Source organism: Pagrus major, chromosome 11, assembly GCF_040436345.1.
Source record: "Pagrus major chromosome 11, Pma_NU_1.0".
NCBI classification, from domain to species: domain Eukaryota; kingdom Metazoa; phylum Chordata; class Actinopteri; order Spariformes; family Sparidae; genus Pagrus; species Pagrus major.
The window spans coordinates 35,588,695-35,616,302 of NC_133225.1; the positions used below are offsets into that span (position 1 = coordinate 35,588,695).

Here is a 27,608-nt window from a genome sequence, read left to right on the forward strand (position 1 = left end):
CTTCAGTCAGCTTTTGGATGTAGTACTGTTACTGAAATAAAGGATCTCGATACGTTTTTTTCCTTGACAACTGATGATAAGTAGAGTAAATATTAAATATATGTAATAACAGAAAAACATGTTGGCTTGGCTCTCCTCTGCTGTTATTGCTGGAGTCGTTGGCTGCAGTGGTCTGTGTAACTGTGGGAAGCAGCATTGTTTCATCAAAGCTGTCCATTTAATAATTGAAAATTGCCCCCTTGTATCCCCTCAATGCCAGCAACAGTTTGTGAATGATTTCAATTTACCTTGAATTGATTAAAACTGAAAATGCAGAGGTGAGTTTCCTATTCATCCACCAAAACAAACTACCAAAATACAGTGAGTGTGTAAAAATGCCAAAAATACACTGTAGTGGGACTTTAACTTCTACTTTCCAGGTGGAATACAAACTTAAGAGCATAATGGGTCCTCCCAAATATTGGCTAATGTAATTGGCTGATGTACCCACAATGCAGCTTCCTCTGGAGCCACAAAAGGCTTTATACTACTTTGTTCACATATACAGTAGCACTCCTTAACACCTGTAAGCACACTTTAATGTGACGCTTTAAGATTCTTAATGGCTGTTAGCTAACACTATGTAGACTTTTTGAAAATGGGAGAAACTTTTTTGTGTCAATGTTTGTAGGATAAAGACAGTCTGTAGTACTCCACAGAGGTTGACAGCTTGTCATGACACCCACTCAGATGCTTGAGGCTAAGCTGTTGTTTCCACAGATATGCTTTGACAAAGATTTGAGCCCTTGTGAACAAATGACATATGCACAACTGCTACAGTATCCTCATATTCCATTCAGTTTGACTTTAAGTAATAAGTGTAGCTGATGAAATTTAAAAACCATGTGACCATACATGTGATATTTTAATTGGCTTTTTTTGCTATTTTTATGAGACCTGAGTTAATTTGAGAAAGACTGAGTCTTACCTTACTACATGGTGGTGAATTTACAGTTGAGATTGATGATTCATCTCCTCCATCCACAGGTGTGTGACACACTATTTCCTGCACATTTTAATCTTAATGGACAACTCCCACACAATATTCACAACCCCACAATCTTTTCGATTAACATGCTTTTGATTGGTTTTCTAGATTTATGCTACACTGGAACAGTTTACTGTGACCTTTTGTTCATTTAAAACACCTCTCAGGAATCTAGGAGGGATTTACCCAGCATGTTAAGTAGTGGCCTGGGATGTGTATGCAATCTCAAGTGTTGTAACATTGCTGGGTGCTGGATTTTGAGAGCATCACAGTCACAGCATGCTATATTGATGTCCAAGTTGCCATTCACTCCACTTTACAGTCTCGCAGTATCCAGTCTGCTAATAAATCACTCTTAGCCAGGGTAATTGAAACGGACATGCAATCCCCTTCATCTTATTTTCATAGAAGATCCCTGATTTGTGTTTGTTCATGAAGGCACAGAACTGCTTGGCCCCGCCCCCTGGCATGTATAAATGAGACAGGCAAGAAAGTTTCTGCTTTCTAACATCCTCCATTAGTTACACGGACTGATCGGTTTTGATGGCAGGTGGCATTTTTCCAACCAAGGGGCAACACCATGATGAGCTTTTTTATTCATGTCATTATTGAAATGACATAGTCTGATTCAAAAACAACTACATCACATTGAAAGAGCCGCAATCTTAATTATTATGTCAGTCATTTACACTTCATTAGATAAAAGAGGAGAAAGTGTTAACTGCAACTGCCAGAAAATGTAATCAGCTGTAGCTGGTTAATAATATGTTCAAAAACACCACTGAAGTTGTTTGTTGCTCTGAATTAATGATCATGCTTCCTGCAAAGCTGGTAAACAGAGTTATCTGTATTTCCAATTCAACTTTTATCCCATTACTAACATACTAACAACATGTAAGGCTAGCTAGCATGCACTAATCCTCTTCAGCTACCTCCACTCAGCTATCAATAGAGCATTACCATGACTGGACAACTGTGTAGCTGTTATCAGTAAATATAAGGTCACTTTTTTTCCCCCTTGTGAATATTACGGAGTGTATCACTAAGGTAATATCTTGATAAATGTTTGTTAAATTGACAATTTTTCTATTAACTTTGATAACTGTTTTTCATAAAGAAAGTTCAACTTTTGTCACATAAACGTTCAGATTCAAGGGTCTAGTCAAACATTTTGAAATGCTTCCTTGCCAAGAGTAAGATGAGAAGGTCAATTTCACTCTCAGGTCTGTGGACGTATGCAGTCTGCAGCTAGACTAGACTGATCCCGGCCCAAAGTATTCCATCCCTGTTGTCCAGACAAGCTCCAAGTGAAGAGGAAAGGATACTTTGTCCTTTACTGTAATCCTTTGTTTCTCTATCTCGCTCTCAGTTTTTAATCTCTATCTGTTTCTCTGTCTAACGTTTCCTCTTCACTCAGTGTTCTGTCCCTGCAGGCTTCAACCAAGAACCAACTGTGCGTGTAATAACACAACTGAAGAGGGAAGATAGTTATCCTCCTGACAAAGCAGCACTTTCAGTTAGATGTCAGTCAGAGGTTATTAAACAGGAAATCCACTCTAAAGTCACACTTACCAAATGATGCAACTAACAATTGATCTGCCTTTTGTTTCGATTAATCAGTTAGTCCAAGGTCACATCTTAAAAAGTCCAGAACCCAAAAATATGAATGATATAAAGTTTAAAATTATATCAAATTCTGCTTGAAAAATGACTTAAATCCTCAATGATCTAAACTCGTTCATTTTAGTGACTGCTCATAGACGACGTCTTGCTGACAAACCTTTGACAAAATAACTTTGTCAGCACATGTCAGCAGATGACTTATGAGATAATAAATGAATGGGATACAGACAATGACATTTGATCAAACTAGTGTTAGCAAGCTGCTCCACTGGCTCTGATTACCCTCTTACAGTATAAGTAACATAAGCCTGGTTAACAAGGTCATGATATGCAGCCTACAGACATCTACGGCTGTCTCTGGCTATCACGTGACCTTTACCTTGCCATTGAGATCTGATCACACTGTGAGGAGAAACCAGACTGTAAGTGTAAGATTGTAAGATAACGTATCCAGATACAGATCAGATGTTAATACCAGGTGTTCACATGACAGTAGCCACACCGACTTTCCAGGAAGGTGGGCTTATCCTGCTGAATGGGACAACAACAAATTTAATCTTAAATATGGACCGACTCAAATGAACAATTAATCCTGACATTATATCTCAGTGACATCTTTGATCAGCGTCTTTTATTGTGTAGGAAAATACAAAACACACACAAAAAAAATAATAATAATGTGTGTGTTTCTTTGAATGCATCAAAAGAAAGCCGAAGTCATGACATCATGTTCATGCTAGCCTCTTTCTGAAGAAATGCTACATGTTTACTTTCCATACACTAAAGCAGTTGCTTTAAAAGATTTAAACTTCATGATGTTAACAAAGTCAAATAATATTAATTTTGAGATCACAGAAGAAAACTAGTTAATATGAAAACAGTAAACCATAAAATATTTACACCGTAAATTAACACAACTGGCAGCAGGGTTGTCATTATCTTACTGTTTTTTATTATAGTTTGCTTTCTGTAATTGTAATTTACAGCTTTTTCCTGGTTGACTACAACATATAAATACTTTACATTTAGTTAATTAACATGCAAATAATGCATTTCTTGATACAAACAAATAGTTTTTTCATTACAGTTGGAAATTTCAAGTATGCATAACAAAACATGGCAGTTATCAATTCTTTGATACGAGGATGCTTTTATTTTTTCCAACAATATCTTTATTTATTTTCAGAACAGTTTAACACACATAACCATCAGAACAAAATACTCCCGCACCCAACCAAGTAATACACGCCCGTCTCCCCCTACCCACCTACAGATAAGAAATTAAGATTAACTAAAGTACAGGGGAAAAAAATAATAATAACCCAGATGAATAAAGTAAGTTGTAGAAAGAAAGAGAAAAAAAACAAACTTAATAAGGAACAATAAGGAAAATAAGGAAACACAATAAGGAAAAAGAGAAAAAGACTGTACTTACACACACTCACATTAATACATTACACATATGCTGGTTGAGGACATTATTCGGTTGAATTGGTATCAGATCATTTTACACCAAATAACATATATCTTGTCCAGGTGAACTGCAGAGAGCTACTTATAGATCATCCCCAGGTGCTTCCATTATATGGGATAAGTCTTTATTTGCTAGATAATCCCTGAAGGGGCTCCAGATGTTGTAGAAGGTTGACTGCTTACCCCTGATTGTATATTAGGGCTGCAACTAATGACTATTTTGATAGTCAGATTATGAATTGCACAAAAAACAATGGCTCATATTTATTATATTTATTTAAGTGGCAGCAGCAATAAAATGAAATAAAATGTGAAGATGGCGCCAGTGTGTGTGGCCTGCCGTCTGTCACTGTCAATGCTGTGTGTGTTTATGCTGTTCATTTTGCTTCTTGCTCTGGATGTCGACTCTCTACTGGTGTATGATCGCCTAACACTGCTGGATCTTCGACTTTCTGCCGAAGATGTAGTAAAATTGGATGATTGTGGACGTGAAACTTTGCCTCCGCTCCTGGCGAGGGTCCCGGCTCACCTTTTCCGTGTCCCGGCTCCACCTCCTCGGCGTAAGCGCCCCCGCCGCCGGGGAAAACGCAGCGGCCGGCTGGTGAAGCTGCACTTCTCTACACCTTTTTGGTCTGAGATTGGAGCCGTGCCTGGCCTCGTTATTCCACGACGCTCGCTGGATCCTGTCGACGCCTGGCTGGTACCTGTCATCGGCCCTGAAGAGGTGTTTCAGCCCCGCGGACCCTGCTTTCCTCATCCCCACTGTCGCGGGATGAATCACCGCAACTTGCGGTCCCTGTGTCGGGCCCCCGGACAGCCAACGCCGCGGACCCGTCGGTTCCTGCCAGGATTGGCCTGGTAAATGCTAGATCGCTAGCGAACAAAAATTTTGTCTTGAAGGATTTCTTCACTTCCCGAGGATTGGATTTCCTCTGTGTGACTGAGACATGGCTGAACGTCCAGCGCTTTCACCGAACTTTTACCGCATGATTGCTGCTATTTTAACTCCCCACGGACGTCGGGTCGAGGAGGAGGAATAGTGACTGTCTATAAGAGTCATTATAAATGTAAGCAGCTATTGCTTTCATCCTCTTTCACCAGTTTTGAACTGAGCTTATTTGAGCTGGGTCGCTCTCACACAGTGTTGTGTGCTGTGGTTTATTGGCCTCCCAAGTACAATAAGGACTTTTTAAATGATTTTTCTGATTTCCTGGCTGAAATCATGCCTAAATATGACCGTGTTCTTATTGTTGGGGATTTTAATGTTCATGTGTGTTGTCCTGATAAGCCTATGGCAAAGGACTTTTTTAACCTCATTGATTCTTTTAATCTTGTCCAATCTGTGTCTGGTCCCACACTAGAACGCGGACACACACTTGATCTTGTCTTATCATATGGTTTGCCCGTTCTTAACCTAGAGATATGTGACGCAGTGTTTTCTGACCATATGCCTGTATTATTTGAGGCTGTTTGTCACACTCTGCTCTGAGTGAGGGTAGTGTGCCAGAAGGCTGACTGGAAAAAAATGTAGTTTCACCTTAAAATGTTGAAAAAGGTCGCAAGACAAAGTCCATTGGATGCAAAAATGAAAAGGTTTATTGAATGGTGAGCAAACACTACCGCAAAATGCAGCAGAGAAAAACAAATATTTACAAGTAGTAACCAAAAAAACCACCAATGGGGCTACACAGGTCTACACTGCACCACAGCCCTTCTCTGACTCACTAGGCAGTGAAGAACCCCTCCATTTAAAGGCTAGGCCCCTCCCACTGGACCATACCACCTTTAATTGGAATCAATTAAATAATCACTTAAACCCCCACATGTCATTTTCCAAATCTGGAATCATTACCAAATCTATTTACACTTATTTACCAAATAAAGGTGGTCATCAAAACATTCACTCCAGACCTCAATCCAGAAATGAATTACCCAGCCATTTCAACCCCACAGTTGGTATGGTCCAGTGCGATGGACTGAGCATGCTCCCTACCGGCTCCTCAGGCACTATAAAAGACAGCCTGAAACAAGGCTCGGGTCCTTTGTCACTGCCCAGCACCAGGAAGTACTATGGTAAGAAGAAAAACAACAATTAGATACAAACTCAGGATTTGTGGTCTTCAAATAGTAAAAGAGATAACTCAAAACAATAACTGTGTTTCATGTGATTCTGTCGAACTTTAGCACAAGAAACTTGCTTTGATGTTAAATGTAGCTCAGTGTGTGCACCCACCAAACTACCAATAGCATGCTATCTGGCTAACATGTGGTCTGTGTATTGAATGATGGTGCGGTGTGCTGATGTAGTGTATTATCAGTGGCAGGGGAAACTGCCACACTGTTCTTGCTTGTGATACATTTAAACCTCGCGCTGCTGCTCGGAGCTGTCGCATTATTAACCCTTCCACTGCTGTTCAGTTCTCGGCCGCTTTCAATCAGAACTCCATCATTCCTGAGTCTGTGTGCAATACGGAGGAGCTTAGCTCATGGTTTCACTCCACCTGCCAAACTGTTTTAGACACTGTGGCTCCATTAAAAAACAGGCAGCCTAAAACTAAATCTGAGCCCTGGCTAAATGACACGACTCATGCTGTCAGACATGAGGGCCGTAGAGCTGAGCGCAAGTGGAAGAAGGACAAATTGCAGGTGTCTTTTCAAATATTACGGGACTGCTGGCGTCATTATCAGGAAACTGTGAAAGATGCCAAAAGAAAACATTTCACTGATATTATCCTGTCAAACTGTGACAAGCCTCGTGTTTTGTTTAACACTATTGATTCAGTTCTTAATGCCCCGCAGACTGTCTGTCTAGAGACCTCCCCTGCTGTGTGTGAAAATTTCCTTTACTTTTTTATTGATAAGGTTACCTCTATTAGGGCCATTATCTCACCTTCGGCTTATGATCCCTCAATCTCTGTCCCCTGCTCTGCTGTCTTTGACCAGTTTGAGCCTGTGACTCTTTCCTTTTTACAGGAGATTGTTGGTCACTTGAAGCCCTCAGGTTCTCCAAATGATGCTGTCCCTCCTCGACTATTTAAAGAGGTTCTTCCCACTGTTGGGCCATCTGTTATTGCAGTCATTAATAGCAGTCTGTCCTCAGGTGTGGTCCCTGAACATTTTAAACATGCAGTAGTACAACCTCTGATTAAAAAAACCTGGTCTAGATTCTGCAGTTCTTGCTAATTTCAGGCCTATCTCCAAACTGCCTTTTCTTTCAAAAACCCTGGAGAAGATTGTGCACTGTCAATTAATGGCCTTCCTAGAAGAGCATAATATTCTAGAGGTTTTCCAATCTGGTTTTAAACCCCTCCACAGCACTGAATCAGCTCTTTTAAGACTTTTTAATGATATCTTTTTAGCTACTGACTCTGGTGACTGTGTTATCCTTGTGCTTTTAGATTTAACTGCTGCATTTGACACAGTGGACCATGACACATTGATCTCACGATTGGAGCAGTGGGTGGGCATCAGGGGCATAGCACTGGAGTGGTTCAGGTCATACTTGACTGATCGAACGTTCTGTGTCAGCCTTGGTGACTCTGTATCCTCCTCTGCTCCTCTCTTGTGTGGAGTCCCACAGGGCTCAGTTCTTGGCCCTCTCCTCTTCTCTCTCTATTTGCTCCCGCTTGGTTCCATACTTAGGAAGCACGGCATTTCATTTCATTGTTATGCGGACGACAGTCAGATTTATGTGCCTCTTAAAAAGAAAGATGAATTCGATGCCAGGGTGTTACTTAAGTGTCTCGACGACATAAAGGCCTGGATGGCAATGAACTTTTTAAAATTCAATGATAAAAAGACAGAAGTGATGGTTTTCGGTGGCACCACTGGGGACCCCCCCCCCCCCCTGTAGACCTGGGTTCCTTGGCCCAGTATATCAAGCCTAGCATCACAAACCTAGGGGTTAAAGTGGACCCTGAGCTTAAGCTCAACAGTCAGATCAAGGCTGTTGTTAAATCAAGCTTTGAGACGGTAATCCACGTCTTTGTTACCACTCGGCTGGATTACTGCAATGCACTGTATGTGGGGGTTGGTGGGTCCTCCATCGCCCGTCTCCAGTTGGTGCAAAATGCAGCTGCATGTCTTTTAACTGGCACATGTAAACACAAGCACATTTCCCCCATTTTAGCCTCACTCCACTGGCTGCCCATTCAATTTAGGATCCATTTTAAAATTCTTTTATCTGCTTTTAAATCCCTGAATGGTCTTGCCCCGCCCTACCTCTCTGAGCTTCTACACCCTTATACCCCCGCCCGCTCTCTCAGGTCAGCTGATCAGCTGCTCCTGAGTGTGCCTAAAACTAAGCGGAAGCTCAGAGGGGACCGTGCCTTTGCTGTGTCGGCTCCTAAATTATGGAACGATCTGCCTCAGCACGTTAAACAGGCCTCTTCTCTGTCTGTTTTTAAATCACTTCTTAAAACCCATCTCTTCTCCTTGGCCTTTGACACCCAGTAAGACGTCAATTTTATCTCCTTGTTTTCATTGCTTTGTATTGCGTGGCTTTTATTATTTTTTACTCATGTTTTGTGTCTTTTAATTTATTTTTTATATTTTATATGTAATTTTATTCTTCAGTACAGCACTTTGGTCAACTTTGGTTGTGTTAAAGTGCTTAACAAATAAAGTTGGATTGGATTGGATAAAATAAACTTTCTTTCCTCTAACAAAAGTGCATTTTGTGCATAACAATCAGCATGCATAACATAAAGTTTGTTAAACAAACATACTCTGGTCTAAAGACTCAAGAGTTGCAAGATGCAACTTAATGAAGCGACAGGCCAATCACAGTTTATTCATACTGAGGAAAGTCAGCATCTCCAAGTGGTCTCGAATGAGGCTTGGTCTCTTCTGAGAGCAGATATTCCCAGCTTCAGAGAAGATTTGCTCTGCTGGGGTGGATGTTGCAGGAATGCACAAAAGAGACCTGGCTGCTAGCTTAGACAGAGCGGGAAAACAACCCTCATTTTCCTTCCACCATCTGAGAGGGTCTCCCGTTTTGGGTGTTGTTGGCTCTGCAAAGCATACCTGAACTTCATTTGTGATCATTTGGATCTTTTGGTCCTCCTCTGTGTTTATGTCCTCCTCACTCAAACTGTCTGAGTCAGAGAGAAGAAGGCTATCAAGTGCTGATTTTTCCGCTGGAACATTGACCTTCCTCTGCTGCTGTGTGGAGTCACAGTCATGTTTCTCAATCCCCTTGGCTTCTTTGATAGCAAGGACTTTAATCATACCTTTTACCCTAGTGCCATCTTCAGCTGATATAAATTTCAGCTTTCTGAACCTTGGGTCCATGGCAGCTACAAGAACAAGTGGGGCGTCTCTCTCTCTCCTGAGATGTTGTTCAGACTCCTCTATCTCTCTGTTATCCCTTTTTTTGCACTGGCCAAAAAGGTTTTTCCTGAGATTGTCTCAAAATGAGTTTGCTGTATAGACCTTTACAGCCCTTTGACCAGCTGAGGAAGACATGAAGCAGTTGCATACTCTTGTCCACTGAGGAAAACTGTAGCACATTCAAAAGGCTGCAACCCTTGCACCAGCTCTTCAAACAGCACCCACTGATCTGGCTTCAAATCAAAGTAGTGTTTGCCCCTGGGAGTTACCTCTGGATCAGACAGGGTTGCAGTGACTGGTCAGCGCTGTTCCAGGAGTCTTTCTACCATGTAGTATGTACTGTTCCATCTTGTACTGACATCCTGGATCAGCTTGTGCTGAGCTGTGTTCATCTGCTGCTGTTTTAACTTCAGTTTTGTATTGGCCAGTTCACTTCTCTTGAAGTGTTCGTCTAAGCTTCTTGCAGCACCTACAGCTGTACTGATGCTGGGCTCTTTAAGAGCATTGTTAACTATGAGCTGGAGAGTTTGCCCAGCACAAACTCTGGACCCATTGTCATGCACTACTGCCTTTATTTTGAAAGGCATGATGTCAAATTTTTGTATAACCTCCTCTATCCATGCCTAGACGTTTGAAGCAGTATGTCTCTCCTCCGGTGGCATGATGGCCAGGTTTAAAGTCTTCATTTGCCAATCTTCGGTGATGAAATGGCAAGACACTCCTAGAAATGCGTCTGTGGCATGGCTGGTCCACATATCAGCTGTCAGTGTGAGGTGGCTGTTGATCTCTTTTATGATTTCCTTTACTTTGAAGACATCAGAGGTGATTTTAGTTACCAATTAGTAGCATAAAAAACCCACACAGTGTATATGGTAAACATTTAACAAGCCTGTTTTAACATGCTTTAGTGTTTATTTACATTATTGTGGTCATTTTATGATTTAATCAGAATTAAATTACTTATTTATCAGAATTCTTGATATAAGTTATTATTGATTTGTCGTGATAAAAAAATACTTTTCTATTATTGTGTGTTTATCATACCTGCAAACTAGTCACCTTTCGGCTACAATCGCCGTTTTTTTGTCGATTGGGTCATTTACGTGAATCGTGCAGAACTGGGGGCCGTCTGGCCGGTGGGCGAGACTGCGTTTGATGTTGTTCAGGCTGGAATAAACCTTATTGGACAATACGTATTTTGGACTTTTTTGGAATTCCCTCTGGGCCAATCGGAATCTTGATTTCAGCTCTGACGACTTCAACCTTCAACCATGAAAAGTTTGGAAACCCGCCAACCGACATTAGCCTACAACAGAAGAAGAAGAAGAAGAAGAAGAAGAAGTTTGGAAACCATTGCTAAAATCGAGTTAAGCTTTTTTGGAACAGAAACAACTGAGCTAACGTTATTTATTGGTTTGCTCGGCTCAGTTACCGTTTAACAAGGTATACAAGTTTTTTCTAATTCGCCCCGCCATAGTCTCATAACGAACCGAAAATATTTTTATGCTGCTCACAATAACATAACGTTGTGTTTTGTGCCGTTGATTCAGCAAAGTATCTCTAACTCCGGTCAGCCGGTACTGTAACGTTTCCGGTGCAGGCGTGATGCAGCAGATTTGTCGGGTTCGTCTGCAGGTAAGTTAGTGTGAAATGATTCAGGTGTGTTTTCACTCCGCTGTCAACACCGGAAGCCACTGCAGCTGCAGCTGCATGCTCGTTAAATATGGTTAGCGTTAGCTTAGCTTTAGCTACTAGCCGCTAACGTTACTCCCTATAGGCGTCCACGTCAACCGGAGCTGCGACTTCAGTTTGTCATATTTCACCGATAAGGAGAGAAATCACTGAAAGATAGAGCAAAAAGTCCTGAGTGCTGCTGTATTTCATTCAATCTGTGGAAAACTACAACACCGTTCAATATTGTCTGTTTTCAAGCATCGGTTTGCAACGCAGGACAACAGCAGGACTTTAAAAATTAAAGTCTTAATGTCTGAGAGCAAAACCAGTGGAAACAAACAACTCATTTCTGTTTCTGTGCTCAGGTGCTGAGTGCAGTGAAGTCGGCTGGACTCATTTTGAACCAGACTGCGGTGCTGAAAGTCTAAGGAAATGTAAAATTAAATGAAACAGTCCTTTTTTAAATCTTAGCCTAGCTGATATCTCTGAGCACAGTGGCACAAAACATTAAACCTGATGTGAAACAAGCAGAAACAAGTAATAAACACAACACATTGTCAGAAAATAGTTATAATAGTTGGTTATAATTTCTTAGAGTACACGGTGATGTCTTCAAATGTCATGTTTTGTCTGATCAACAGTCCAAAATCCAAATATATCCAGTTAACTATCACGTATGACACAAAAAAGTTTAAAATCATCCGATTTGAGAAGCTACAACAAATACATATTGGCATTTTTCCTTATTTGGTTATCAAAATAGTTGCTGATTGATTTTCTGTCAGTTGACTAATCGATTAATCATTTCAGCTCATCCTGTTTTCAGAAGAAGTAAGTAGTGAATGTATAATAATAACACATCTAGCCTCTTAATTTTGCTCTCAAAGTGCACAAGATTGATGCAATTAACTTTAAAATATAGAAACATTTTATTCCGGGGGAGCATGCACCCGGACCCCCCTAGAGGGTCCGAGGTCCCACCATAGTCTCACAAAATCCTGTGGGAAACACTGTGATGTTATGCAAGTAGTTTAATAATGATAATAATAACAGTAATAATAATAAGAATGATAACTAATAATAATAATAATAATATATCTTGTTTATAATGCACTTTATATTAGAACATCTGAAAGTAAGAATGTCTATTGTTGTCAATATTTCCTGACACTGTAAAAAATGAATGAAATAACCGAAATCGAAACTGAAAACCGTGATTATTTTCAAAAACCGAATCAATACCGAACCGAACTCAAAAAACCCTAATTGCTGACTGAGCTGCCTTAACAAGACAGAGGAGATGGGCTAACTTATCCTGTGATTTTTTTTTTGCTCTCTCTTTAACTGGGAATCTGAGATATGTCTGGGATTGTAATTGGGATGGATGGATATACTATGTGCCTAGCAAGAGCCATGTATCTACTTGGACACAGAAATTATAGTGTCAAAACGCTCAAAAAAGCGTAAATTGCATATTCACATCATTGTTTGTATTAGCTTGCCGCCTACGCCTGTAGCCTCGAAACCACAACTTACCGGTTGGAGCTACGAATTCATCCCCACCGTGCATATCTGACCGCAGCTCGGACTGCGACAGGTAAGTGAAAAAAAGAATCGCCGGCAGGCATGCTTCATCCCCGCTTAGCGCCTCCGCTCAGCTCGGGCTGATTAGCTACTGCATTTGCTAGCCAGAGCTTTCCTGCTACCGACTGCTGTCATGAGGTGCTTTCGCCTCTCTGACGGCTGTGTCGGGAGTTAGCTAACGCTACCTACGGTACTGTGTAAAAAAAAAAAGAAAATAAAGAGGTTTGTCGGCTACGGTCGGCCTGGTTTGTAAGCTGGGTGTTTTTCGCTCTGTTGCTACATCGTTGGCTTATTTGTAGCCGAGTGTCTCTCGCTCTGTTGCTACATCGTTAGCTTATTTGTAGCCGAGTGTCTCTCGCTCTGTTGCTACATCTCCAGCTTTGCGACACTACAGGTGCTGGTTTGACGGAATCCATAGCTGAGTGTTTCCTCACTCTGCTGCGACATCGCTGGTGCTTTTACTGTGACACGGTTGGCTGTAGCTGGGTGTTTCTCGCCCTGCTGCTACACCGCTCGCCTTACGGTGTCACTTGCTGTTTTTTTGTTGGATTGTACTTGAGTGTTACAGCTCAACTGCCATATTGACAGCCGCTGTGACAATGTTGTCTGTTTGTGTCTCTTGCATGGCTCCTCTTAGCCCAGAGGATGGCCATGACAGATGCCCTTCGTGCCTCGGCATTGAACACCTCAGACAGGCGCTGACTGAAAATGCTTTTTTCAGCGAGGTTGGTTAAATTTGATAGTGGCTTTGCCGGGGCTGGGTTACCCCCTTCTGGGACACCTGCGTACAGCCCTCTTCCCGGCCCCAAGCGCCGCGGATTCGCACAGGATGATGCCTCCGTCGCTAGGAAGAAACGGAGGGGTGTTGAACCTTTAGCCCTTAAAGTGGACACTTTGGCCTCCGAGTTTGCCCAGATTAAGGCCCTCCTTCTTAATCTGCAGCCTGGTGGTCCCTCAGCTACTGCTGGCACTGCTGCTTCAGAGCCACCACTCGGAAGACCACCACAGAGCTATGATGACAGTGATAGCCTAGCTTCTTCGCCCCATGTTGCTAGCCAGCAAGATGAGGACACACTATCTATTGCAGCCTCTGGGAATCTCTTTACTGATGATGAAGCAAGGGAACAGGAAGTACGGTAGGGGGGTTCCCCCCTTCCCTCAGTGATGGACTCTCATGGATCGGGTGCAGACTCTTTGAGCAGCCCAACAGGCTTTAGAGTGCAGTGTGCAGGTGAACAAAGTCAAGCAACAGTTTGCTGACGTACGCCAGGCACCATTGCCTAGACCAAGGCACACTAGCGCTCCCCGCTCCGCAGCCAATGCTCAGGGTGACTCAAGAGCCGGCCGCCCCTCGTTCCAGCAGGGCCGTTTCCATAGGGCCCCTCAGCAGCCTGCCTTTCGGACGCCTAAGGATAGGGCACCCAGATACGGACCACCTGCCGACCGACACCCCAAGCCGCCCAAAGGTCGTGGGAGTCGGACCTGACTACCTAGACCCAGGCGCCAGCCATTTCTCCCTACAACATCTAAGCCGGTGGGAGGCCCTGACTTCAGACCCTTGGGTGTTGTTAACTCTTTCCAAGGGATACAGTATTCAGTTCAGGCGTCGACCCCCCCAAGTTCAACGGGGTCAGAATGACTGTTGTCAAGGACCCCCTAAGATCTCTGGCTCTGAAGCGGGAGATTTCAGTGCTTCTGGAGAAAGGCGCCATCGAGTGTATAAAAAGTTCGGACCGGATGAGAGGGTTCTATTCAACTTATTTTCTTGTTCCGAAGAAGGACGGCGGCTTTCGCCCCATCCTCGATCTCAGACAGTTGAACCAGTTCGTGAAGGTTCTTCGTTTTTATATGCTTCGCACAGCAGATGTTCTTCAGGTGGTCTCAGAGGGAGACTGGTTTACAAGCATCGATCTGAAGGATGCTTATTTTCATGTGCCAGTAGCACCCCACCACAGGCAGTTCCTTTGTTTTGCCTTCGAAGGACAGGCATACCAGTTCCGCGTGCTCCCCTTTGGGCTCTCACTGGCCCCTTGGATCTTTACCAGATGCGTTGCAGCAGCACTTTCGCCTCTGCAAAGCAAGGGCATTCGTATTCTCCCTTACTTGGACGACTGGCTCATAGGCTCTGCGACCCGCAAGCAGGCCATCGGCGACATAACGTCTCTTTTGACCCATGTGACCCAGTTGGGTTTTACTGTGAATTTTGCAAAGAGCTGTTTAGTTCCCAGTCAGCGAGTCGTGTTCATTGGGGTCGTCCTCGACTCTGTAATGATGAGGGCCTCTCCCTCCCCACAGAGGGTGGACGACATCCTCAACCTTGTCTCACGTGTTCGGAAAGGTACAAGGTTGACATATGGTCTATTTCTCCAGCTACTGGGAAAATTAACAGCTGCATCGACGGTCATCCCTCTGGGACTCCTCTCACTGCGCCCCTTGCAGGTGTGGTTCAGATGGTATGGGAGAGGTTCAGCAGAGCGGATGTCGACCTATTTGCCTCAGAGACGTCAATGCACTGCCCGCTGTGGTTTTCCCTATCGGAACTGACCAGCCCATTGGGGCAGGATGCCCTGGCACACTCCTGGCCGGACCGCCTCCTGTATGCCTTTCCTCCGATCCCACTACTCATGCTGACGCTTCACAGGATAGACAGGTGCAATCACACAGTGTTGCTGGTGGCTCCCTATTGGCCCGGGAGCGCATGGTTTCCTCTTATCCGGCGGCATCTCAACGGAGTGCCTTGGCCTCTCCCACTGAGGCAGGATCTCCTGTCACAGTTGGGGGGGGGAGCATTTGGCATCCTCACCCAGAGCGCCTCCAGTTGCATGTCTGGCCCCTGAAGGGCCGGACTCGTTACTGAATTTTTGTGATCAGGCTGTTGTCCAGACCATCATCAGTGCTCGTGCATCCTCGACTAGGCTGCTGTATGCCAACAGGTGGAAACTCTTCTCTGGTTGGTGTGACAGTCAGAATGTGGACCCAGAGCATTGCTCTGTACCTGTACTGCTCAAATACCTGCAGACATTGCTGGATAAAGGGCTCTCTGCCTCTACTATAAAGGTGTATGTTGCTGCTATCTCTGCTCGACATGTCTTTGTAGATAGTCGATCTGTGGGGTCACATGCTCTGGTGGGCAGGTTTCTTAAAGGTGCTCTCCGTTTGCGCCCTCCACATGCTGTTCCCCTTCATGGGATTTACCTGCCGTCCTGGAAGCCTTGTGTTCTCCTCCATTTGAGCCCCTGGAACACTATGACCTCAGGTGGCTGTCTTGCCTTTCTTCTAGCTGTTACATCTGCAAAGCAGGTTGGTGAGCTTCATGCCCTGTCGGTTGCCAGTGACTGTTTGCGGTGGAATTCGGATGAATTGGGGGTTACTATGTGGCCCAACCCCTCTTTCCTCCCTAAGAGGCTTTCTGCTTTTCATGTTAACCAACCCATCAGTTTGGCAGCTTTTGCCCCAGAGTCGGGGGTGGAAGAACTACCTCCTAATGCCACCTTTCTTTGTCCTGTTTGCACTCTGAGGTTTCTGCTAGTTTTCGTAAGTCTGATGCTCTGTTTGTCTGTCATGGAGGGCCTAGGAAGGGCTATGCCTTGTCTAAACAGAGGCTCTCGCATTGGGTTGTTGATACCATGTCTCATGCATACAGGCTCAGGGGCCTTCAGATCCCTCCAGTGAAATGTCATTCGACCAGGAGCGTCTCCACGTCGTGGGCTGCTTTGAAGGGCGTTCCACTGAATGACATCTGTGCTGCAGCTGCGTGGGCTTCTTCCTGTACTTTTGCCCGCTTCTACAGAGTTAATGTGGCCGTTCCCCATCCTGTGGCAACAGCTGTCTTGTCTGTTCCTTCGGTCTGCAACTGAATCTCGGTGAGTGCGGATTCCTCATGACTTTGTTGGTATAGGTCATCCAGGTATTTCATACCGTCTCTGGCGGTCAGGAAGAATGAAATAGAACAAGAGTTACAGATGTAACTAAGGTTCTATGAATTCTGGATGACCGCCAGAGTTCATTGTCACTCGGAATCTTGACGAGAAGATTCTGTAGGAGACGATCGCTGGGTGCCTGCCCCCTTTATCAGGTTGCTTGCGTCACCCAGGTCACATGACTTTGTTGGTATTACGTCTCGATCTGCGCATGCGCGTGATGCTTATCCAGGTATTTCATACCGTCTCTGGCGGTCATCCAGAATTCATAGAACCTTAGTTACATCTGTAACTCTCGTTTCCTCTTCAAATGCTCATGCATTGCTGAGGTGGCCCCATGGTGCGCGAGTTTCATCTTACAAATTTTGCACGTGACCGTTTTCTTTGTTGTGTCCAGGATGAACTGTTCCCAAACTTTGGACCTTTTATTTTGCGTTGGCGTCGCTTTAGCTGCTTCCATGTTGCTCATGTTCCCGGTCACAAGTGCGCACGTGCTGTCAGTGCATTAAAGAGTTGGGAAAAGTGAGATGTCTCACTCTGAGCTAGGTCAATTGGCTATGGTGAAACATTGTTTAGCGTGGCATTGCGTGCCGTGGGATACACACACGATGACATCTAGTTGACTACTAAATTAGTCATTGACTAATTTTGCCGTCCACTATTTGTCGACTAGTCGACTAGTTGTTGCCCTATTGCATATGTGATCTTTTCCAAGGGCAGAGTAGTTGTTAATTCTGAAATCCATTTACCTATCCTTGGCCTATCCACCTCCTTCCAAGTTACTGTATCTCTTATATTGCAGTCAGCTGGGTAGATACCTAATAAGAAAAGTTTAGGTTCTAAAGGTATTTTTATGGCTAATATGTCCACAATGCACTGCTTCACTTCTTCCCAGAATTTCTTTATTTGAGAACATTGCCACAAACAGTGAAAGATTGTGCCCTTTTCCTTTTCACATTTAATGCATACATCTGGTGTAGCACTGTTGAATTTATTGAGTTTATCTGGAGTCATTTATGTACACATTAACCAGTACTGCAGAAGTTTAAGGTGTGTTCACTGTTTGCGATTGTGCTTTGGCACAAGCCCTCTCCCACTCCTCAATAGTGATGTTCTCCTGTAAGTCAGGCGCAACCTGGGGAGAGAGATATAAATTGCACTTTTTGTCAAAGTGACAGATCTATTGTTCTCTATTGTTCTTGTTTGACCAATGAGATTGCAGAATTAGGGTTAAGCCACGCCCCTTTTGACCAATGAGATTGCAGGATTAGTTTGACCAATGAGGCGCCGGCACGTCATCAGTCTCTCGCCCAATGAGACGATTCTATGTCATGGGTCTTTAAATATATTTAATCCATAGTTTATAACAGGGTTTGATCTATGTTGTCATTTTAACCAAATTGAGATGTATTAATCGAATTAAAATATAGTATATAGCAGACACCAGGGAACTCCCACCTGATGACAACTGAAGTGCCCCAGTTTTGTGGGTCAGGGAGACGATCAAAGAAGATCAGGGTTCCCACGATATGTAGAATTTGAAGAACGAATCGTTCCGTCTCATCTGTGTAAGGGGGAATTTTATCCTCCTACACCTTCGCCGTCACCTGCAGACCCCCTCATCACAGCTGCTACATCTCCCAGAGAAAATCCACCGGCTGAGTTCCCCGCTGTAGTTGAACGCGTAACCCCACGAGACCCATCACCCAGCTCTGTTTTTGCAGGTCCATCCACATCTAGAAACCGAGGTCCATCCACATCTAGAAACCGAGAAGAGAGAGAGGCGTCCGTCCATGCTCCAAACAGCCGCCGGTGCAAAAACGCAAAAGCTCAAAAAAAGACAGTCAGACCACGCGACAGCTCCTCCGCCTCCATCAGCTCCTCCAGCAGCTCATCCAGCTCCTCCTCTAGCGACAGCTCCGACCACACCCGAGGACGCAGACGCAGACGCAGACGCAGACACAGCTGGTCCAACACCTGTAGCTTGGGATCAGACTACAATATTCGCAGAAACCGTAAGTTTTTATAGGCTGTGTATCTGTATTGTTTATCTGTAATAATTAATCGTTTTTTAAAATTTATTTTTAATCCAGGATGCCGAAGGAGAGAGAGACGAGACAGGAGGAGAAGCCGTTACACCCTGCATATCATGGGGATCCTGTCTGTAGATTTTGCCAAAACTTCCAAAGGGCGCTAAACTACATCTGCAACAACAACGCAAGAAGGGGTATCATGTTTTAGTGTTCTAAATCAAAATAGTAAACATGGATCCTGAGGAGTACACTGAAACTCCCCAGGAACCTTTTATTGCTTTAAACATTGCACTAGAGGATTTGTATCATGTTCATTCCATTTCCACTAGTTTAGATCATTTTCACTCAGTGTTAGACGCCTTCAGCTTAGAGAATGAATCCAACCCCTCCTCCTCCTCTTTCTCTCAACCCTGTGCGCCTTTAAACACGGCCACTCACTCTCCCAACAATGAGCCCGAACCTAAAGTCTCTCAATTAGAACGCTTCAGAGAATTAGACGTTGCTTTGGAGCTTTTAGAAAGTCAGACAGGCGGTAATGCGGAGCAAACTCCATCCTCCGGTCACGTCTCCTCGGGAGACGGAAACCGCATCCTTGACCCTTTAACCCCTGCCTCGCCGCCGGAACAGCCTCAACCCATAGTAGTGAATCGCAATAGATTTAACAACGTTGAAATTAGACAAATATTGAAGTTTCCCACTCCTTCAGGCGTGCCAGATTAGAATTAGAATTAGAATTCTACGGCAGTGTCATGGGCACGGCCCAGGAACTGTGTGACAGAATCTTTTCCCAAGCACAAGCGCAGAATATTATTCAAATGGAACTGAGGGGACAGCACTTTAGCAAGAGTGTGTCCCACTTGGCGAGAACAAACAGGGATGACACGGGTCTAGCCACGTTTCAAAACTTGCTGGATGAACTCGTTCAGTCTAATATGTCACTCATGACCGATCAGGATCTAGAATTAGCGGTTCAGCTGATTTGTAATCTGTGCGGCGCAGGAAGAAGAAAGCTGGATTCTATGATAGACAGTGAAATGGTGAGCAAGAGGAGGAGATTTCTCTATGTTGTAGAAAACACAGACAACAGTATGTGTTTCGCCATTAATCTAGCCCTCCTGCTGCACCTATCCATCAGTCACAGAGAGGCCGAGAGAATAGGGGTGGAGCTTCAGAACAGAGTAGGTTTCACAGGTCACAGAGATGTGAGCTTTAGTGACGTGTCACTCTTTGAAAAGGCTTTAGACTGTAAGACTGTGGTGTTTTACAGAAACAAAGACAGCCGCACCCTCGCTAAATTTCACACAGCAACTCCCAAAAAAGACAAAACAGTGTTTCTTTTTCTCCATGAAAATCATTACTATGGCATAAAAAATCTTAAGTCTTTCTTAGGCACTTCTTACGTCTGTCACCAATGCTACACAGGGTATGACAGCGTATGCAGTCATCGTTGTTGGGATCACTGCTCTGTGTGTTTAGACCCCCTGTGCTGTATGGGCTGAAATTTCAGCTCGTTTCTTGCGCCGATTATAACTGTACATGTCGTTCGGATTATTGTATGAGAAAGCACAAAGAGCGGGTGGAAAGAACAAGCTCGGATCCGCGACAAGCCCCCACCACCAGCAGCCAGTGCGATTTGTATAAGCAATGCAGAAAATGCTACAGGTTGTGGTACAGTGGAATCGACGGCGCGTGTAAACCCCACGTCTGTGAAAAACTTAAATGTAAAATATGTGGAGAAGTACTTGGGGAGGGTGATGACAAAAAAAACACCTGTGTTACATTCAGCCGTTAAAACCCGACACAAATCACACCCAAAACATTGTTTTTTATGACTTTGAAACGTACACAGATGAGAAATCCGTGCACAGACCCTTCCTGGTGTGCACAAAAACCCTAAATGGAGAGAAATGGAGCGCGTGGGACGCCTTGTGCGCCACCAACTTTGTTTTGCGTTTCAGAACACCCGCGTATTGCAAAGCTGTGTTTATAGCACACAATTCAAAAGGATTTGACGGGTACCTAGTTCTCAACGCTATGATAGCTCTAGGAATAAAACCTTCTCTTATTATGCAGGGGAGTAAAGTCGTTTGTTTTACAGAACCGGATTTGCAGCAAAAATACATAGATTCTCTGTGTTTTTTAACAATGCCTTTGTCATTTGCCCTCTGGTTTTTGAAGATAAAGTTAAAGGTTATTTTTCTCACCGATTCAGCTCAAAGACAGCTTTAAAGTACATGGGTCCTTTTCCCTCATCCCAAGCCTACGGTACAGAGAGCATGACGGTAGAAGGAAAACTTAAATTTGAGACGTGGTACAAGAAGGTGCGTCACGGCATGTTTAACCTTGCAAAAGAGTCACGTCTTTACTGGAAAATGATGTGGACATTCTCGCAGAAGCCTGCACAACTTTTAGAAATGGCTTCATAGAGGAGACGGGGGTAGATCCATTCAGTCGTTCCACCATAGCAGAATTTAAATCATTCTCACACAGCAGCATACAGTGGTTAGAATGGGTCTCTCACCAAGAGGGCATTTTTATTCGCCACGCGCTTAATGCGGATGAAAAACAGCTGGGCTCGTACTGTGTAGATGGATATGCAGAGAGGGGAAGTGAGAAGTATGCGTGGGAATTTCTGGGTTGTTTTTATCACGGATGCCCCCAGTGTTTTCGGTCTCAAGACCGCTGTCCACTCACCCACACCACATTCGAAGAGCTTCATCTGAACACCACGCTACAATCTGTGTATGGGGTAAAAGTGATAGTTATGAGGGAGCATAGATGGAATGAGATGAAAAAGAGTGATGCGAGCATGATAAAGTTCCTCAGGCGTTACGACCCCCCGCAACCGCTGCTACCCCGTGACGCACTGTACGGGGGAAGGACTTGCGCCGTGAGATTAAGACACACGGCTAAACAGGATGAGAGCGTGCGTTACGTAGACGTCACGTCTCTCTACCTGTACGTCAACTGCAGTTACCCTTATTCTCTAGGTCACCCGGAAATAATTTACAGAGATTTTAAAGATCTGAGCGCCTATTTTGGGTTAATCAGAGCCACAGTGTATCCGCCGAGGTGTTTGTATTTCCCTGTTTTACCTTACAGAACACTCGCGGGAAAACTGGTGTTTACACTGTGCCACACCTGCGCGGAGCTGAATGCTCAAAGCGGACCCTGTAGTGACGACGAGGCCAGAGCGTTAAAGGGGGTTTGGGTCACTCCCGAGTTTAACAAGGCTCTAGAGATGGGTTATCGCCTGTCAAAAATCACAGAGGTTTGGCATTTTGAACGTCATGACGATTCAATCTTTTTACTGTACATGCAGAAGTTTTTAAAAGGAAAACAAGAGGCTTCGGGTTACCCTCCCAAGGCTGTAGATCAGGAGAGCAGAGAAAAATACATCAGGGAATATCAAGAGCATCAGGGTATCTTGTTGGACGCTGACAAAATTAAACCAAATCTAAATTGTGTCTCAACAGCTTCTGGGGCAAGTTTGCGCAGAGAAGCAACCTCTGCCAGACGGTGCTTGTTACAGAGCCTGAAGAGTTTTTCTCGTTAAAGTTCTCGGAAAAACACTGCATCAAATACTTTTCTTTCCTAAACGACAGAGTGGCTCTGATCCAGTGGGTCTACGGCGACCGGTACATAGCTCCTCCGAATAAAGTAGACAACGTGTTCATCGCCGCTTTCACGACGGCGTACGGTCGTCTAAAATTGTACGGCTATTTACAACAGCTGCAGGAGAGAGTGCTTTATTTTGACACAGACAGCCTCATCTACACCACAAAAACAGAAGAGAATACGTTAGAACTGCGTAATTATCTGGGGGACTTGACAGACGAGTTGGGGGGAGACACCATTCAGGAATTTGCAGCCGCAGTTCCTAAAAGTTATGCCTATCAAACAAAAAACAACAAAGTGGTGTTTAAGGTGAAGGGTATTACACAGACGCACGCCTGTTGTGAGAAAATCAACTTTGACAGCGTAAAAAAGTTGGTGGATGGTTTTGTGACGCTCTTGCACAGACAAGAGAAGGCTGTTGCCTACCGGTCATACTTTACCTTTTGGTTTTTGAGTGAAAATGTCACACCTTGCTGAAGAAATAGAGTTTGATCCTAGATTGTATGTTCCATTCTCATGTCAGATCGTAGGACCTAGTGGTAGCGGGAAGACACATTTTGTAAAAAATGTTTTAGAAAACTGCAAAGATGTTATGCAACGAGTCCCTGACAATATTGTATGGATTTATACTTCTTGTCAACCGATGTATGATGAACTGCAACAAAATAATAAAAATATTAAATTCATCGAAGGACTGCCTGATTCTTTTGACAACCCTGATTTGTTTCCCCCTCATCATTCCCACCTCGTTATATTGGACGATGTGTTATTACAGGCAGCCGAGTACCCTGAAGTGGCAAGAATTTTCACGCAATACAGGCATCATAAAAATATGAGCGTGATGTTGCTCACTCAAAATCTTTTTTACAAAGGTAAATACAGTTGCACCATTAGCTTGAACACCAACTACTTGGTGCTCTTTAACAACCCACGAGACAAACTGCAGATCAATGTACTGGCTCAGCAAATATTTCCTGAGTTTTGAAGACGCCACTCAGAACCCCTTTTCATATTTAGTAGTAGATCTCACGCCGGGTTGTCCAGAGCGCTACAGACTAAGGGCTGGAATACTACCTCATCAGTGGCCCGTGGTTTATCTTCCTAAAGCCTAGTAGCTAGACACACACACAGCCATGTCTGAGCACATAAAAAGGAACGCTTCTCTGCTGAGCGCTTTATGTCACTGCACACCTCGGAAGCGGAGAGATATTCTCTGACACTGCTCATCAGACTTTCATCAGTGTCGGTGAAATCTGTTTAAACCTGCTAAAGGGGAACGTCCCTCTCACACCCTGTCAATATAAAAAACTATCTCTGAAAAACAGACGCGCTGCTTTGATGAGACAGTCGGGAGGTTTCCTTTTACCGTTGCTCTCTACCGTGGTACCTATATTAGGACAGCTTATAGGAGGTCTGGTGAATAGAGGATAAATTAGTGGAGAGAGATGGCGAGTCAGCAAAAAGCAACTCAAAAGATGTATCTGTTGAACGCTCAGCAAATGAGTCGTCTGAGTCATTCAAACCCTATGCCCTTGGCCGGTGAAACTCAGACTCAATCGATGAGACGCACGGCTGAAAGTGATTTGGATGAAAAAATGAGGGTTGTATTAAATGAGCCGGGACTAAATCCTTATAAAAAAAATTAAAAAATACAACGCGCTGTTGCAGAGATATCTTGCATTTACCAAACAAGGTGTTAAAGAGGAGAAAAGTCACACTAGACCGTCTAAAGTCTCTGAACAAGAAGAAGAAGAAGAGCAGCAGCAACAAGAACAGCAAGAACAACAAAAGGCGGACGAAACAATTGATGAAGTAATACAAAACCTCCGCCAGCAGGATCGAAAAAACGTCTCATATCTTGAGAAAAATTAGCAAAAACGGGGAGGGGAGGTGGAGTAAAAAGGGTGAATTTGTTTACATGGGAAAAGTATTCAAAGGCTCCCATATAATGGATCTGATTAAACACCTGTCATCATCTTACAAAAGAGCCCAGAGATCAGAGCCTAAGGGGTGGTTGGGTTTTTTAAATACTCTGAGTGTTAAACATTCCTCTATCCTCCGTGAATAACCCCGACGCTCGCGAGCAATACCGCAGACTGAGATCGGACGAGGAGCATGGATCAAAGAGAAGTATTGTTTTATCCCCAAAGTGGAGCGCGCCTATGACAGAGAGGGCTGGCGGTGGAGAAGAAGAAGAAGAAGAAGAAGAAGAAGAAGAGGGGGGCATCCTACAGAGAAACAAAACACTCTCCAGCATCTTTTGACTGGAGTAGTACGCCGCATGAAAATAGAGAACTAGGGGCAAAGAGAAAAAAGAAAAAGAAAAAATCTCCTTGGATTAGTTTAACTTTATAAGTTGTCACTGTAGCTATTAATAATAACAATAAAAACTCTTAAAAGTTTTCATCTTTTTTGTCTTTATTTCACAAGTTGTAACAATCTAAACATTTGTAAAGTACACACGTTGTGGTGAAAAGATTGACATCTTTGTCGCTTCACACAGCTTTGATATTTTTTCACAAATGCAGTTACAGTCTCGTCATTTTTTAATTCGTCCTCTTGATACAACGCTAAAACATTTTCAAAACTTTGCTCACAGGCTCTATGGCATAAATAATAAACAATGTTGACCATAGGCAGAGGACAACGATATAAAATAGCGCTGCAACGGTCTTTTAAAAACTGTAAAATGTGTTTAGGGTAGTGAGAAAAATGAGGAGGAAATCCAAAAGAGTTAGAGTTGATCTCCAAAATAGACTCGTAGCATGCGTACACAATCAGAGTAGTGGTGTGAGGTAAAGGCACTCTGAATCTCATCTCCAGTCTTAAATTCCCGTTGGAAACGGGGGATAGGGCTTCAGCATCTTCCCCAGCATTGAGATTAAAAACAAACAAAGAGTATCCTTGTTCAAACTCTCTCCTGTTGATGCTCAGAGGTAAATCCTTCAAGTGTCTTCCTGTAGCTGTAAACATGTTGTAAAACTCTCAAATACAGATACACCGTTGTTAAATTGAGGCTGAAAAGCTTTGGCCGGCACCTGTCTTCCATCCTGACACAAGGCCAGGTATTCAACATCGTTATGAATAAAATTGAAAGGAGACAGATTCCTGCTGCTCGTAAAAGCTTCGTGGTGCACCATGCCTATCACCACATACTTTGGCATAGTACCCAGAAAGAGGTTCTCTTGGTTGCATATGCTAGAGCAGTGGTTCCCAAACTTTTTCTGCTGGGCCCCCCTTTGGTACATAAGACATTTTTGCGCCCCCCCCCCCCCAAAAAAAAGGACATACACACATTTTGTTCTCAGAGTCCATTGCAGTTTATTTCACACATTGTAATTAATACAAACCTCAACCTTTTTTTTTTTTAAAAAATAAAAGTGAACTGCCATAAACTGCAGACTGTAATAAGTGTAACAGTTTTCAAGCACCTTAACTGTGTAATTATGTTCAGTGTAACAGGTTTCTTTTTTATATATTTAACATTTAATGCATTTTTGAAAAAATTGCCTCTCTGCAAAAATGGGTTTTAAAACATGACCAACTCCCTGAGAGGAAAACAAAAACAAAAACCCAAAGGTTTGTTGTGCAAAAATGGCACCTTTAATCCTCATCTTTTCAGTGACTGATGTGGGCCTGCTTCATGCTGCAGATCTTGTCAAATCTGGGTTGCAATTTTGACATTGCCACTCTGAGTTCATTCTCAATGTCCAGCTTTGATCTGTACTTGGTTTTGATGGAGGCCACAGCAGAAAACCCTATCTCGCATAGGTAGGATGTGGCAAAAGGAAGGAGTATGGCCAGGGCTCTCTTGCCAAGAAGTGGGTACTCTTTCTCCACTCCATTCCAAAATGCAGCCAGTGTCTTTGACTAAAACTGCAGCCTCATTGTTGAGTCAGAGGTGACATCAATGAACTGTTCCTCCTCTGATGTGCTTAAGTCGGCAGGTGGTGATGCACTGAAGGGATCACGGATCCAATCATATTTTTTTGGATCCTGCATCAGGAAATATCTCTGGAAATGTTTCTGAAGGGCAGAGATGTGTGCTTCCATGCATGGGATCACTGTGTTCTGCAGCTTGTTGTCTTCAATGAATGATTTCAGGTTCTCAAATGAGTCCACACGTCCAACTTTCACTCGCTGCAGCCACATCTCAAGTTTTCTGATGAATGATGTGATTTTATCTGCCAGATGTGGGAGGTGTGTATTTGTGCCCTGCAACTGTAAATTCACTTCATTGAGTTTCAGAAACATGTCACTGAGGTATGCAAGTTTCATGAGGAACTTGTTACAGTAAAAGTTGTGGGCAAGATCGCTGCCCTCTTCCTTCAAAAAGATGCGGATTTCATCTCGCAGTTCAAAGACCCTGGACAGCACTTTCCCACGTGACAGCCATTGGGACTCGCTATGAAACAAAACAGCTGTGTGGTCGGAGCCCATTTCCTCACACAGTGCCGAAAAAATCCGGGCTTTGACAGGTCTTGTTTTTATGTAGTTCACTGTGGCAATGACGTGGGTCATTACATCATTCAGCTTGGGACTCAGCTGTTTAGACGCAAGTGCTTCGCGGTGTATCATGCAGTGCGTCCACTGCACATTGGGGGAGGACGCGCTTGATGAGCGCTTGCAGCCCTCCCTGTTTCCCAGCCATAGCCTGCGCCCCGTCTGTGCAGATCCCCACACAGTCCTCCCATTTCAGATTGGCCTCTTTCAAGTAAGTGTCAATGATTTTAAAGAGTTCTTCTGCTGTGGCTCTGCCAGGAATTTGTTTGCAGAAAAGCAATTCCTCCCTCATGTCATCTCCATCTATGAATCTGACATAAGTTATCAATAAACAGTCTTTGTTACTGTCAGTGGCTTCATCCATCTGCAGGGAAAAGCGGCCGTCTCGCACCTTATCATTAAGCTGCTCCTCGATGTCCTTTGACATGTCATAAACGCGCCTGCCGATGGTGTTGTTGGACAGAGGAATAGCCCTTAGTTTGCTGGCTGTAGAGTCATCAAACATAATTGAAACCATGTCCATAGCACAGGGAAGTATTAATTCCTCCGCTATTGTGTGCGGCTTTTTACACTGTGCCACTCGGTAGGCAACTTTATATGAGGCGAGTTGAGCATTTGCCGGCACGGATGCAGCTTTAGTAAAGAGAGACTGTTGAGCACGGCAGTTTACGAGTTTTTGTCTGAAAAAGTCAACTGGCTTGTCTTTGTGCTCTGGATGATTTGTCTCCAAGTGGCGTCTTAGTTTGTTCGGCTTCAAGCTGTCACAAGCTAGCACTTTAAGACAGACAACACACTGCGGTCTCTCCTCATTACCCACCGTTG

The 27,608-nt window shown here is 43.8% G+C and overlaps 1 protein-coding gene across 2 annotated transcripts in view; it reads left to right on the forward strand.

Moving 5' to 3' along the window:
- The window catches only part of LOC141004670 (CMP-N-acetylneuraminate-beta-1,4-galactoside alpha-2,3-sialyltransferase-like), a 161,698-nt gene that overhangs the window by 112,512 nt on the left and 21,578 nt on the right, over window positions 1-27,608 (forward strand). The window contains exon 11 of one of the 2 annotated variants that reach the window (XM_073476323.1): window positions 18,357-18,647. The exons of the other annotated variant lie outside the window; for it this stretch is intronic. Coding sequence (XP_073332424.1) covers window positions 18,357-18,647 — 291 coding nt within the window. The remainder of the gene's footprint in view (window positions 1-18,356; window positions 18,648-27,608) is intronic. 2 annotated transcript variants of the gene reach the window in all.